At 40.5% G+C, this 14,294-nt stretch overlaps 1 protein-coding gene across 15 annotated transcripts in view; it reads left to right on the top strand.

Moving 5' to 3' along the window:
* CADM1 (cell adhesion molecule 1) overlaps positions 1-14,294 on the top strand; it is a 353,033-nt gene that overhangs the window by 189,325 nt on the left and 149,414 nt on the right. The window contains exon 1 of one of the 15 annotated variants that reach the window (XM_086339342.1): positions 1-14,284. This exon is cut by the window's left edge and continues 81,702 nt beyond it. The exons of 11 other annotated variants lie outside the window; for them this stretch is intronic. Coding sequence is in view for 2 of the 4 variants with exons in the window: in XM_086339346.1 (XP_086195472.1) it covers positions 14,279-14,294 (16 nt within the window). In the remaining 2 variants the exon portion in view is untranslated. 3 more of the 15 variants (XM_086339343.1, XM_086339346.1, XM_086339341.1) reach the window with 3 other exon arrangements.

The following is a 14,294-nucleotide window of genomic DNA, read 5'->3' as shown; positions in this document are numbered from 1 at the left end:
TTCATATTAATATTTATAAGGTTGAGAAGATATTTAGTGAAATATTTGTATAATTTAATTTTGGTCATAATCAAGTAGGAAACAGTAACCAGGACAAGTCTGGGGACTATTTTGTGCCTCAGTATTTGGAATAGCCTGAAAAACCTCGGACAACAGAAACACACTTCAAAAGCCCTTCTTTCTTAGAATCCAGAAGTCGGAGGTTATTTGTGTATAAATTCCTTAGCTTGGACTGTTTTATGTTAATTTCATTTACGTTAATTAATTTAGAAATCAGTCTTGGTAATGATTTTTTAAAAGTATTTATTGACAATTCTGCAGAAGTCTGTAATCTCGCTGCTTTTATATTCTTCATTATACAGAACAGCTCCTACGTTGGTTCACAGAAAACCTGCTTCCTGTAGTTTTGCTTAGGGCTAATTGAGTTTAATGTAGTTTTGTGTGCAGAAGGTATTGACTTGTGCATAGTATTTAATTTGTGTAAATATGTGTGTATGTAATGTTTTGCCCCTCTGAGTTTTATTTTAAATGTAACCCTTGAAACCGGGATAATAGAAATTCTTAGCTTAGGCCTGCTAGCAACTGCAGGTGCCAACGGTTTAAACTGCTGTAGAAATACAATTATGAGCAGCCAAGAGCAAATCTTGTTTTAAGGTCCATGTGTAATGAATGCCTGTTAGTATCATAGAATACAATTAAAAAGAGGTTTACCTCTCCTGAGCTGTGATTGGTTCTTTCTGATGGAAGTGTAGAGTCCCATGAGTAGCATGTGTATTCAGCTCCCGGTGATTTAGACACCAGTGAGCCTGGCATGCTGCAGGCTTGGATAAATTCAGGGCAGTTATAGTCAAGCAGAGATGGCAAAAGACTGAAAGATTAATGAGGGAGCTTAAAACAAAGCTCCAAAAATGAGAGCAGTGCACTGCTTGGTCTTATGTAATTGTGCCGAATAGAAGTCAGCCTTGGCTGCTGTTTAAAATTTTTAGGAGGTTGGCAGGAAATGTTTGTTTGTTATAAAAATTGGATCTAGAGGAAGGGTAGTGAAAACCTGGGACAAAATATCTAACTCTAGCAGCAAGAACTTGCTAGCTTCGGTCCTCAGAGACACGCCCTTCTCTTCATCCTCCTTTTATCCCAACTTGACCAAACCTCCTATCCCATCCCCACTCAACCCCCAGCTCATCACTACTGCTTGTTTGAGGTGCCATTGAGATCTGACCCGTGGCTGCCTCCCAGAATAGGGCCACCAGGAGATGCATGTCTGAAGTGTATTTTTGGAAGTTGACGCTCTTTCACCTCAAGGCATGAAAGACTTGGAGCTTCTAAGGGCATGAGAACCCTCGGAGAAGGTAATCCAGAGGGTTGATTTACCTTATTGTTGATTACCTGCGGCTATGGTGGGGACCAGAAACAGTTTTTTGTTGTTCTTCTTTCCCGTTGGTGGTTGTAAGTAGCAGTTTTGTAACATTTCTTCCTGTAGATTTTAACTTCCGGGATCCAAATTGCTTTAAAATGCTATTTTCCCTTTGAAAACCCTTTTAATAGATGCTGTAAGGAACCTTCCATTTATCTGATGGACACAGCTGAGCTGTGTGCAGTGAAGATGGTCACACTGTTAATGTGAAGCTAGGCACTTCACATTAGAGGGGAAAAAAGAAGTGCATAAATAACGTGATGTGGGTGAATCACTTCTGAAATTTAAAGCTTGCCGATACAAGTGAAGAAAAGCTGCCCTGAAAGAGAAATTGTCGACTAACAAGCAAATCCTTCAGCGCTTCCCTCTAGACACACACCCGCCCTTTAACTTGGCTCTCTGCGTTTCCTCTTCAAGGAGTTTGGCGCCACCTACCGGCAGCAGGAAGCACAGAAATCAGTGCAGCCACTCTCCGTAGCACCTGGGGTTCTCCCATTGGTCATTCCTCATCTTTAGTTTTTATAAATTTGATCACTTGCTCATCATATAGTATTTATCAAGCTGCTTCTTGACCATGGAATGAAGCTAAGCTCAGTGGAAAAAAAGGTTACATCTGTGCTAGCAGTTTAGCAGGAGATTGCTCACCCTTAATTGCTTTTTAAGGTCTCTGTTTCTGCTGTCATGCACCATATCCACTGACACTCCAACAGGAGAGAACAGAGATGGATTAGGAGCCTGGAGTATATCGTCTGACTGCTGACTCCTTTACAATTTTGCTTTTTTTTTTTCCCCATTTCTTATAGAGAACGTGGCATCCAAATCATCATGCTTATTGTTGATGCCGTTCATTTGTTTTTTTTTTTTTTAATTTGTCTTATTTGGAGAGAAATGTTACGAAGCTTAAAAAACCTACACAGAGAAGAAGTTGAAGGTGCATGAGTCAGTTCAGAGATGTCTAAAGGGAGACACGTGATCAATTTTACAGGCACAATGCGGAGCATAGTTTCATTCATCAGTATCTCATAACTATATCACTGAATCAACTACTCCATTGTTTTCAACGAGAATGATTTGGTTTGAAAGGAGTTAAGAACAATGTTGGGCTTTTCTCTGTTGTGTGAAGAGACTGCGGTTCTTTCTTTTCCCACACCTTCTCCTGAGCACTGTCTTGCAGGGCTTTTTACATGGCTCTCCCCTCTCCTACCCTGGGACAGCACTTCACAAATAACAGACCAAATCCACTGTGGCCCAAATTGGATTAATCCCATTTATTTTCCTTTTTCATATCCCTTTCTTTAAAAGAGCAACAAAATCCATTACCATATAACTGGTCCTTCTTGAGTGGATCTGCTTTTTGGTTTGCTCCTCTCCTCCCGCTCCTGATCCTTCCTCTTCTGGGCTAGTGACACCATAATTCATCCACTTTCCTAGGAAATGACTCTCTGTTGTTGCTGTCATCCTTGTTTAGTCATTAAGTCATGTCTGACTCTTTTGTGACCCCATAGACTGTAACCCTTCAGGCTCTTCTGTCCATGGGATCTTCAAGGCAAGAATAATGGAGTGGGTTGTGATTTCCTTCTCCAGGGGATCATCCTGACCCAGGGATCGAGCCCAGGTCTCCTGCATTGACAGGTAGATTCTTTACCCATGAGCCACCCGGGAAACCCCAGGAAATAACTCTTAGTTATCTACAAAATCTCTCCACACTACTGTCCAGAGCTGTTGTTTTACCTCTCTAACATTTCTTGGATTTCTTTGTTCTGAAGCTGAATTTGTCCTTCATTTTCTTCACCATCATTTCCTCTTGCCTAGTCACTCAGTTGTGTCCGACTGTTTACAACCCCATAGACTGCAGCCTGCGAGGCTCCTCAGTCCATGGGATTCTCCAGGCAAGAATACTAGAGTGGGCTGCCATTTCCTTCTTCTCATTTCTTCTTACTGAATTTTAATTCAGCCACTTCCAAGGCACTTATCTTCTTTAGAAATTCTTATTAGTTGACTTATACTAGATTTGGAAAATGAGCCATTGGCTAGAAAGAACATACTAGTCAAGTGAAATTTCACTCACCCATTCTTACTCCCCAACCCACATTAAATTATGCTACAGAATTTTAAGACATTTTTTTTTAATTTGGACGTATATGTTAGTGTTTTCATTTAAACATCAAAAGGAACTTTAGGGTAAGAAGATATATTCGTGCTTTGATGGAAAATGTCACACATTGGTGCTGGAATATCACAAATATAATGCTTCATATATTTCTACCGAATGGTTGATTAAAAGTTGCACAAAATATATAACACATCTCTCGAAAGAAGATATATAGTTGGCCAATAAACACAGAAGCTCAACATTATTAGTCACTAGAGAAATGCAAATCAAAACCAAAATGAGATACTATTTCACATCCACAAGGATGACTAAACTAAAAAAAGACAGCCAATAATAAGTGTTGGCAAGGATGTGGGGAAATTGGAATTTTCATGCTTTGCTAGTGATAATGTAAAATAGCTAATTTGGGAAACAGCTTGGCAGTTCCTCAAAAAGTTAAACATAGAGTTACCATATGACCCAGCAATTACACTCCTAACTGCATACCCTAGAGAACTAAAACATATGTCCACACAAAAACAAGTACATGAATGTTTATAGCAGTATTATTTATAATAACCAAAAAGGTGGGAAGCACCCAAATGTCCAGCAGCCAATGAATGAATAAACAGAATGTATGCACACACAAACACACTGGAATATTATTGAGCAGCAAGAGGGAACACGGTTCTGACACATGCTGTAACATGGCTGAACCTTGGAAACATCATGCAGAGTGAAAAAAGCCCAAAGGTCACTTATTAAGTGATTCCATTTATATAAAATGTATAGAATAAAAAGTCTATAGAGACAGAACATAGATCAGTGGTCTGCTACGGGCTGGAGGAAAAGAACAGAAGTCACTGCTACTGAGAGTAAAATTAGTTTTGAAATGAAGATAATCTTCTGAAATTAAGAGGGATAGTTGCACAATTCTGTGAATATACGAACAACAATTGAATTGTATACTTTGAATAAATTGTATGCTTATGAATTGTATTTAATTAAAGCTCATATAATACACACATAAAGACGTGTGTACATACTTATGAGCATATATGTATGCACACATATATCTCATTAATAGCTGTGCATGCTTAGAGTCTGCATCTGATTCATCCTTGTATCTTCTAAAGTACTAAACAATGCCTTGCAAAAGGAAGCCTTAGATAAATGGTTGAAAAATGAATGAATGAATGAGTTAATGAAATAACAAAATTATGAGTAGTCTTATAATGTGCACTAGCAAACTCCAGGAGACAGTGAAGGACAGAGGAGCCTGGCATGCTGCAGTCAATAGGATTGCAGAGAGCCGGACATGACTGAGTGACTGAACAGCAACAACAACTTATAATATGTGGAAGAATTTTTTTGGCAAGTACTACAGGAAAGAGGTAAAGACAACGGCCAAGAATGGAACCTTCTGGTCACTCAGGCTGACAGTTCAGCTGTCCTGTCATTGATCTGCGACCAGGACTGATAGAATCATGTGATACCTTGATGTCAGCTAGTTGGTGTCTTCCTTTTTTCCTTTGAGTGATAGCTTGACAAAATATACTGTAGCAACTGTATGTTATGCGGATGATGCACGATGCTCAGACTCTGTTGTGACCTTTATTTTTATGAGCTGTGAGAATTAAGAACCTACCAGTTTTAGTTTAATTAAGCAGTAAGACGGAGCAGATGGTGTGTTTGTGGGTGATGACTGCATTCCTCTGGTTCCCTCAAGCAGGGCTCTAACCCCATGGGATGCGTTGCCTAGAGTGTCACACCACTGATGCAAAATGACTTGGAAGACAAACAAGTGGCATTAACATAGTTAGAAAATCTTAGGGAACATTTTGCAACAAGATCTGACCACCGCAGAAAGTTCTGCTATTAGCAGCGACTGGAACTAGAGTGTTCCGAAGAGGAATCCGTGACGTGACATGGTTGTAGTAGTTTACTGCCTATCTTTATTCTCCAATATTTGCAAGTGGAGCATTGGAAGACTTTTATTACCCTGCTATTCTTTTATGTAATCTGGGTCAAACGTTAAGAATGCATTGGAATACGATTTACATGTTTTAAAGTGCTCAGAGAAGAATAGGTAAATGGGGAAGCGTTGAATTTATGGCAGGTTGTTTTATTATGTTTGCTTTTAGTCACTAGGAGAGCCCAGAGAGTGTCCCACAATATGCATTTTTTTCTCCCCAAATACTGTGTGCTTACTGCTAGCATATTCACTCCAGAGGATGTTTAAAAACATACATAAGCAGGGAGAATATGGGATTAATCCAGTTCTTCTCACTGATCATGCAGCTCTTTGGGGAGAAAACTGAAATGTTAAGTTGAATTACTTTCTCTTTATTGTTAAGAGAGAATATCTTTCTGGTTCAGATTCGTTTCCCTTTACTGTCTTTGAAAAATGGAATTACTTGAAAGCTGGTATAAAACTTGTAATTACACAATGTTTTAGATCCTAAGATAATATACCTCGATTTTCCTCATTAATAAAATATATGAAATCATCAAAATGAAATACAATCACTTACTGGCTATAATGTTGTTAAAAGTATGAATATGTGGATATTCTAAAATATAGCTATCATTGCTTTAGGTAGAAGAAAGCATTTGTCTTGTTTCTTAGCTACAAAGACTGGGATTCTAGTTAAATCATGAACTTCAAAAGTAATATTTTAACAAAGAGGATATAATTTCTCTTTGGGAAAACCCATGTTTATACTGATTTTTCTTTTTAATTATAAAGAAAGGATTTCTTTTGCTTTTTAAGGTTGTTGTCACCACAAAAGCCAAAACTACATCATCCTTCCAGATAATCTTCTAGAAGCCCTTTTAAAATTAATAAAATGAAGCATTTCTTTTCTGGATTCCCACCAACTCCAGCATATTCTGGCATTGAAGTTATGAAATTGAAGGTGTACACACTAATCTTGCAATTTTTCTTGTAGGAATACAAGATTTTTAACCTTTTAGTTAAAATTCACCAGTGTGTAATACAGGGAAATATCTATAAACACCTAACTGCATAGGAAATCCAATGTAATAACTTATTTTAGCCTGTAAATTATTAATGATTTTGATATGAGAAATTACAAATTATTTTGTTATGGAAACATACTTCATTGCAAAATCAGTAGTATTTCATTTCTTTACAGAACTGGATTTTTATTTATCCAACTAAAATTTAGAAAAGAAGAGACTAGATCATTTCCCGTTTACTTGGTATGTAAGTATCTTGCCAGTTCTTTTGTAGTTCTGCTTAGTATATATATTCTTGTTGTTCAGTTGCTCAGTCATGTCCAACTCTTTGCAACCCAAAGGACTGCAGCATGCCAGGCTTCCCTGTTCTTCACTATCTCCTGGAGTTTGCCCAAACTCATATCCATTGAATCAGTGATGCCATCCAACCATCTCATCCTCTGTTGTCTTCTTCTCCTCTTGACTCCTCTTCCCAGCATCAGGGTCTTTTCCAGTGAGTCAACTCTTTGCATCAAGTGGCCAAAATATTGGAGCTTCAGCTTTAACATCAGTCCTTCCAATGAATATTCAGGGTTGATTTTCTATAGGATTGACTGGTTTGATCTCCTTGCTACCCAAGGGACTCTCAAGAAATGCTTCATTTAATTAATTTTAAAAGGTTTCCTCGAAGATTATCTGGAAGGATATAGTTTTTTGGCTTTTGTGGTGACAACACCCTTAAAATGCAAAGGAAATCCTTTCATTTTTTTTTTGTAATATTCTACAGGACTCCAAAAGAAGACCTTACCAGGAAGATAAAATCATGCCTGATAATTTTAGGAACGTTAGAATTATTTATTTTCATTCTCTAAAATCAGTAATATGTTAATTCTCTAGCATCCAGATTGTTTATCTAACGATAATACTTCCCTTTTATGATGATGCTGAATAGTTTGCATTATTTTTGTATTAGAGGAAGTAATGAAGTCTATCAAGATGTGCATATACCAGTAATTGACAATCTGCACATATCGCTTGATTCTCTCCTGAGTGGTCTGACTGTTTTGTTGAGAGCATTGGACTTAGAATTAGACTTGCCTTCAGATCCTGGCTGTGCTACTATATCGTTTAGGAATTCCTTTTGGCTCTGCAGTAGACCCCCCCAAATGATGGCTTAAATACTAGGTTATTTTGTCACCTAACGATAGTCTGGAAGGGGGCAGTTCAGGGCCCCCACTCAGTCTGCAGGAACTCAGCCTCCTCCTTTCTACTTCATAGTCCCCAGGTGGTACCTTCTAGTCCAGGATGACTGCGGGGGCTGCAGGTAGAGCTGCTGCCCCTTAGGCAGAAGGAAAGACAATGAAGAATACTCCAGGCAGAACCGACTTCTTTTCCCATCCCACACAACCCTTTGCACTGACAGTCCCTGACCGACCCCTGAGGGAGGTAGGAAATGCTATCTTCACCGCAGCCAGCCAAAGAAGAAGGCTTCTGTTAACCGAGCACTTAAGGGAAGAATCAGAGAAGGCAATGGCACCCCACTGCAGTACTCTTGCCTGGAAAATCCCATGGACAGAGGAGCCTGGTAGGCTGCAGTCCATGGGGTCGCTAAGAGCCGGACACGACTGAGCGACTTCACTTTCGCTTTTCATTTTCATTCATTGGAGAAGGAAATGGCAACCCATTCCAGTGTTCTTGCCTGGAGAATCCCGGGGACGGGGGAGCCTGGTGGGCTGCCGTCTATGGGGTCGCAGAGAGTCGGACACTACTGAACCGACTTAGCAGCAGCAGCAGCAGCGGCAGCAGGGAAGAATAGATATTTGCTAAGCAACTAACATCCTCTGCCATAGTGACCTTGAGTAATTGAGCCCCAGCTTCCTTGTCCTTAAAAATGGTTGTGAAAATAGAATCTAATTCATAGACCCTAATATTTCAAGTATCAAGTGAGTTCATACATCTAATGCCTTTAACACAATGCCTGACATATAATAAATAAGCCATAAGTGTTATTATTCTTTCTAGCTATTTCCTTAATATCTCTAGGTTAATATCACATAGATATTGCAAACTTGAAATGTTTAAATGTATTGCAGATGCTTATTGCCTTCCCTTGCTCACCATCTATCTAGTCTTACAAGCTAGAAACCACAGAACAGTCTCTGAATAGCTCTCTGTTCCCATTTGTACTCAGCAGTCACCAAGTATAATTCTGCCTGCAAAATTGTTCATGGATTTCTCCACCCTGTCCCTCCGTGTCCATTACCACTATCGGAATTCAAGCTGTCTTCATCCCTCGCTTTCCACAGGTCTTCACTATCTACCAGGTAACATCCAAACTCCTGAGGACAGTAGTCGAAGTCTTCGTATAATCCCTGTAATCTGACTGCAATACTGGCATTGCCTTGATTCAACCGCTCCCTCTGAGTTTTTCCAGATCACACCTTTCTTGTTCTCTGGCTCCACTGAAAACTCCCTCTTATCCAGATGGGGCATTGTGACTCTCATTTCATCTCCAGGATAGCTGTTGAAGAATTCTCAAGTTGAAACATGAAGAAACTAAGCACAGATGCATTTCAGTCAGTAATTTTGAATATCTAGATTTGCTTTCTGGCAACTACTTTGGGATTTTGTTTATGAGGCCAGCAGATAGATAGGTACACCGGCATGGCACTCCTTATCATAACAAGGTACCTAAGTGTGTAAGGATAAAAGAACAAAGGGCTCTTGAGTGAAAGGAGTGCATTTGGGGGGAGGGGAGTTGATGTCTCTCAAATGGATAGGTTAGCATGTTCAGCAATTTTCAAAGTATTGGTTTAGATCTTGAAACTCATTATTTTTACTTTGCTAGACAATAGCATTAGTTTAGGTACTTAATGTGAATGCTATGGATGCATTTTGCTTTCAAATTGAAATGAAGTAGAGAAGGTTAGCTCTATTGAGGTTGTGTGTGTCTCTGTGTGTGGAGTGCCTAACGGGATGTATAATGTAATTTCAAAGCCCTCTGATGCAATATTTGGAAAACTAAGTTTGTAGTACAATTAAAACATATCTTTGGTCATAGATTACTTGGCCTTTTGCCATTCTCGTAGGCAATGTCCTACTTAAATAGCCTGGATTGGCTGAGAAAAATAATTGCTGCTATGAAATAATTTTGCAATTACCGCTGTAATTAAGGGCAGTTTGTTAATGAAAGTGCTTGGTGAATAATGACTGCAGGGCACTCCATCTTGCAGCTTCATGCCAGATGATTGGTTCATGTGGTGGAGGCAGTTAGGGAATTAGTGACACAGCTGTCATGGTTACGGGATGGATGTAAATATCCTTTGCAGTTGATGATGAAGAACCGTCATTAGCCTCCTGCCCCTTGGGAACTGGTCAGATGAACAAAAATAAACTTAACACATGATGGTAAAAGCCATTCCTTCTGTCTCCTTTTCTTCAGTTTGAACAATTAACATTCTAATAGAAGCTGCAGAGAGAGTGTAGATGAACCCTCTCCACTTTTCCAGGCATGTTAGTGTGATAAATGTTCCTCCTGGTAGGGCATTGGTTGTTCACAGTTTATAACCGCTCTTATTAGCTTATGGGCCAGTTAAAAACTGCTCTTTAGAGACCCACAGGCCCCATTTAAATTTTTCTTGTTCATCTCCAGGTGTTGTAGATTCAGTTCGGCACTTTGAAGAGTGCCCGTGGATGGATTTTTGCACGTTGTTTGTGTGGCTGCAGGGCCAATGAAAGATCAATTTTCTGTAGTTGGGTTTATTTGCTTGTGTAAAATTTATGTTGTTATGAAGATGACCTGGATGCTTGTCTGATCTTGCTTTGTAGTTTAAAAAGTCCTTGTTGAAGGTTGAGGATCCTTTTTTTTTTTTTTTTCCTCCTTAAAATAAGACACCCTAGGTGTCTAAGTGTGCTTCCTATTTATATTCATTCCACTTCCTTGGTGTTTTGATGTTGTTTTTCATTGTAAATTTGCTTAAGCAATCTTTTGTAGAGTAATTTCATAACATGCACACACGGTGGTTTTACATTGAGATGCTCGTGATCTGCAACTCATTAACTTTTGCTGACTGGAAAGTCAGTATTACGCTGTGCATTTTCTCTTGCTTTATCTTGCTATCTAGTCAGTTTTATTCCTTGTAAGAGATGTTCATTGAACACTTCCAAGTAACTTAAGCACAACTCCTCTTGATGCCCAGGGTACTAAATCTTCTTTTTGGGGCCCTAAGGAGGGATCCCTGGAGTTTGTGTCATTACATCAGAGTCAATCACCTACCCTTAAACAGGGGACATCAACAGGTTTCTGGGTTTGAGTTCACAATGACTGTTCATGGTGACACTGTGCGTAAGAAGGATGGGTTTCTTGCTCCTTGTGTTGGGGGGTTTCTTGCACTTGCCGAATGCTCTCTTTGATGCCTGGGTCTCCTCTTGGCTTTAGCAAGAGGTGTTGGATGGAAGGGATGAGAATTCTCTCTCTCTCTCTCTCTCTCTCTCTCACACACACACACACACACACACATACTGTGGCTCAAACCTCTGCCTCTTCATTTTGCCTTCATTGGCTGTCACAGAGAATGAAAAATGTCAGCAAGTTCAGGTATGAACAGAGCCCTGTTCTGATGTTGAAATGCTGGCTACTGAGTCATCTGACTCTCTACTTCAGATGAACTCCTTACTCCTTTTCTCATCATTTGTCAATAAGTGACTCTAGAGATTCTTGTAGCCAACTTCATTGTGATCAGATATTCTCAGATACAGGTTAGCTTGCTGGTCCCAAATGGTGAGTGCCTAAAAGTCAAATAACTTGAAAAACCTCACATTTTGAACATTTAAAAACAGATTTGTGTGTTTATATATATATATATATATATATATACATATATACATATATGTGTGTGTGCATGCACACACACACACACATGTATATCTCAGTCCAATAAATGACAACTCCTGAAGGGTATTCTGAGGCATGGTCACAGCTGGCAAAGTGATTTGGGTTCTGGTGGAATGTGACTTTGCAGGCACTATCTTCACAGTGCAGGGGGAGCTGGCAGCAGGCTTTGCCTTAAATCAACAGCGGAAAGCAGGCAGAGAGGACATGTGCTAGAAAACACCTTCCAGGCCTCAGGAAAACTGCGCTTCTGCTTTTAGCTAGAGTATGGGCTTTTGTGGTAGGTCAGTTCAGTTCAGTTCACTTCAGTAGCTCAGTCCTGTCTGACTCTTTGCAACCCCGTTGACTGCAGCATGCCAGGCTTCCCTGTCCATCACCAACTCCCGGAGCTTACTCAAAACTCATGTCCATTGAGTCGGTGATGCCATCTAACCATCTCATCCTCTGTTGTCCCCTTCTCCTCCTGCCCTCAATCTTTCCCAGCATCAGGGTCTTTTCTAGTAAGTCAGTTCTTCGCATCAGGTGGCCAAAGTATTGGTGTTTCAGCTTCAGTATCAGTCCTTCCAGTGAACACCCAGGACTGATCTCCTTTAGGATGGACTGGTTGGATCTCCTTGCAGTCCAAGGGACTCTCAAGAATCTTCTCCAGCACCACAGTTCAAAAGCATGAATCTTCAGCACTCAGCTTTCTTTATAGTCCAACTCTCACATCCATATAGGACAAGATAACTGCAATAGAAAAGGAAAAAACGATTGTGTCTTTAATTGGTGTAGCTTGAGGTGGGGGTACTGGGGAACGTCCTCCTCCTCCAGGAGAGATGTGACACGCTGCAGTGTTTAGATACTCAGTGTGTGTTCCCATTTTTGTTTGGTTTGATGACGTTTTGATTTTTTTTTTTCTGGCTAAACATATGAGACATGAGTTTAATTGAATTTCCAAGCCAACTCTGCCGGCGCCCTCATAAAGTATATTTAAAGATGCTTTACAGAGTTTTAAGAGAGGCAGCCATGCGAATTTAAGAATCTGTAGGGGGCAGGAGGACAGGTTCTGAGTTTGGATCAGTAGTTGAAATTCCCAAGCAAAACCAAGTCTGTTCTCCTGCAGTTTTCTGGGCTAGTTTGGACAAGAATCGGAGTCTGCCTTTTTCACATATCAGCTCTGTCAAATTTACCTCATTTCTCCAGGACAAGTCAAAAATTTCCATTGGTCACCACGGTGATAACGGATCGTGTCCCATTCTGTCCTATCACCATCCTTTCTATGAAAGCAACACTAATTATAAAAATTGAACATAAATTTGTACTGTTTAATAGGTTTGGGTTTAATTTTGCTTCAGTGGGAAGGCTTTCGATTAAAAGAATCTTTTTTTCCTCTCCTCCTCCCCCCTTTTTCTTTTGGTAGAACAGTTAGTTAAAGGCGTAGGAAATTGATTTTAGTGTCACAGAGGACATTTCTGACAGGAATGTACGTTGAAATGATTCAAAGCATCTGTTTCTCTTGCATGTGCCCAGCGCAGCTGAGAGCTGTACCTAAATTAAACTGTTGAACGTGTCAGCTCTGAATCGGATCACAATTTACATCCAGTGGCTTGGTTGGAATTTCTAGCATTTCATGAACTTCCTCCCCTAATTTACGAAACGAGTTCTCACTCAAAGTGACCATTTGTTCTAGATGCCAATATGTCATGGTCAGAATCGATTGAGCTTTAGAGTTATTTGTTTTCGTACGGTCACTTTGCCTATGAAACGAAATGCTGTCTTCAGTCTGTATTTCTCCTGGCAGGGTTGGTGGATGATGGTTTGGTGGGTGTTTTTGTTACTATTCATCTTCCCCCTGGTGCTGTGTCTATCATGCAATCTGGCACCAGGAATTCTGCTGGTTGGTGATAGTTCCTGAGCACAGGAATTGCATGTACTCTGTTGGCAGCTGTATCCAGGGCACCCAGCGTAATATCTGGGAGGCACTAAATGAATGAAGAATGAGCGTTTTGTACATGATCACATGGTCGTCTTAGACTCTTGACTCCGAGGGCCCGCTTGTCTACCCTTGTGTTTCTTAGGAATTAGGAAGGCTCACTTGTATCAATTATAGTGAGGTATGTCCTTTGAAGTTGAAGGACAGGGGCAATTATTGTGTGTATGTGAACTTTTTACATTCACAGAAGAAATAATTTACTGGGAATGAGAAGGAAAAGTGACTCTGTTGATGCATAATAGGGACCGGAGCTCGTTAATTTAATTACTTAGTGGTCCCTGACAATGCTTTTCTCCCCTGTGATCACCCTCTTACCCTTATGCAGTATTTACCCGTGGACTTGGATTAGAGAATGCCGAGCAGAGTGGCTTCCACCCCTGCCCTTCCCTGTGCTCTTGGGTCCACACCCAACTGAGGCTCACAGTGCTGTTTGTACAGGGGTGTCCTGAGGCGCTAGTGCTGCATGGACTCACTCTGTTGACCTTGACGATTAGCAGGTTGCTCCTGACAAGTCGGTTGAGAGCATTATTCATAATTTTGTCATGGATACTCTTGCATCTCCAATAGCAATTCTCTGAGAACCTATTAGTGAAGTTAGAAAGCTGCAAATTTTGCAGTGAGTTGGATATTTAGAAATTAAGTTTCCTTTGCTTAATAGTTTGGGGTGGATGCTCTGGTTCTATGGATAGTCTAGCTCTACCCAGCCATTCAGTGACCAAGGCTAACAGTGGCTCTGCCGCCTTCTACAAGGAGATTCTGGAGTCATTCCAGTCACACCCTTTTAGCCTCTTGTAAGAGAGAAAGGGAAACGGGAGGGGAGCAGTCTGTTCTTTGGACACACATCCTTTCTGCTCACTCCGGCAGGACATAGTCACCCGACCAGCCTAGCTGCGGGGACGGCTGGGAAATGCAGAGTAACAGCCACTCTTGTGCCAGGCTGCCTGGATGAAGGTGAGAGTGG

This window comes from Bos grunniens, chromosome 15 (assembly GCF_055505025.1).
Source record: "Bos grunniens cultivar Pamir isolate PY7600 chromosome 15, Bosgru_T2T1.0, whole genome shotgun sequence".
In the NCBI taxonomy this organism is placed as follows: domain Eukaryota; kingdom Metazoa; phylum Chordata; class Mammalia; order Artiodactyla; family Bovidae; genus Bos; species Bos grunniens.
The sequence above is the reverse complement of the archived record's forward strand: the minus strand, read 5'-3'. Positions and strand labels throughout refer to the sequence as shown.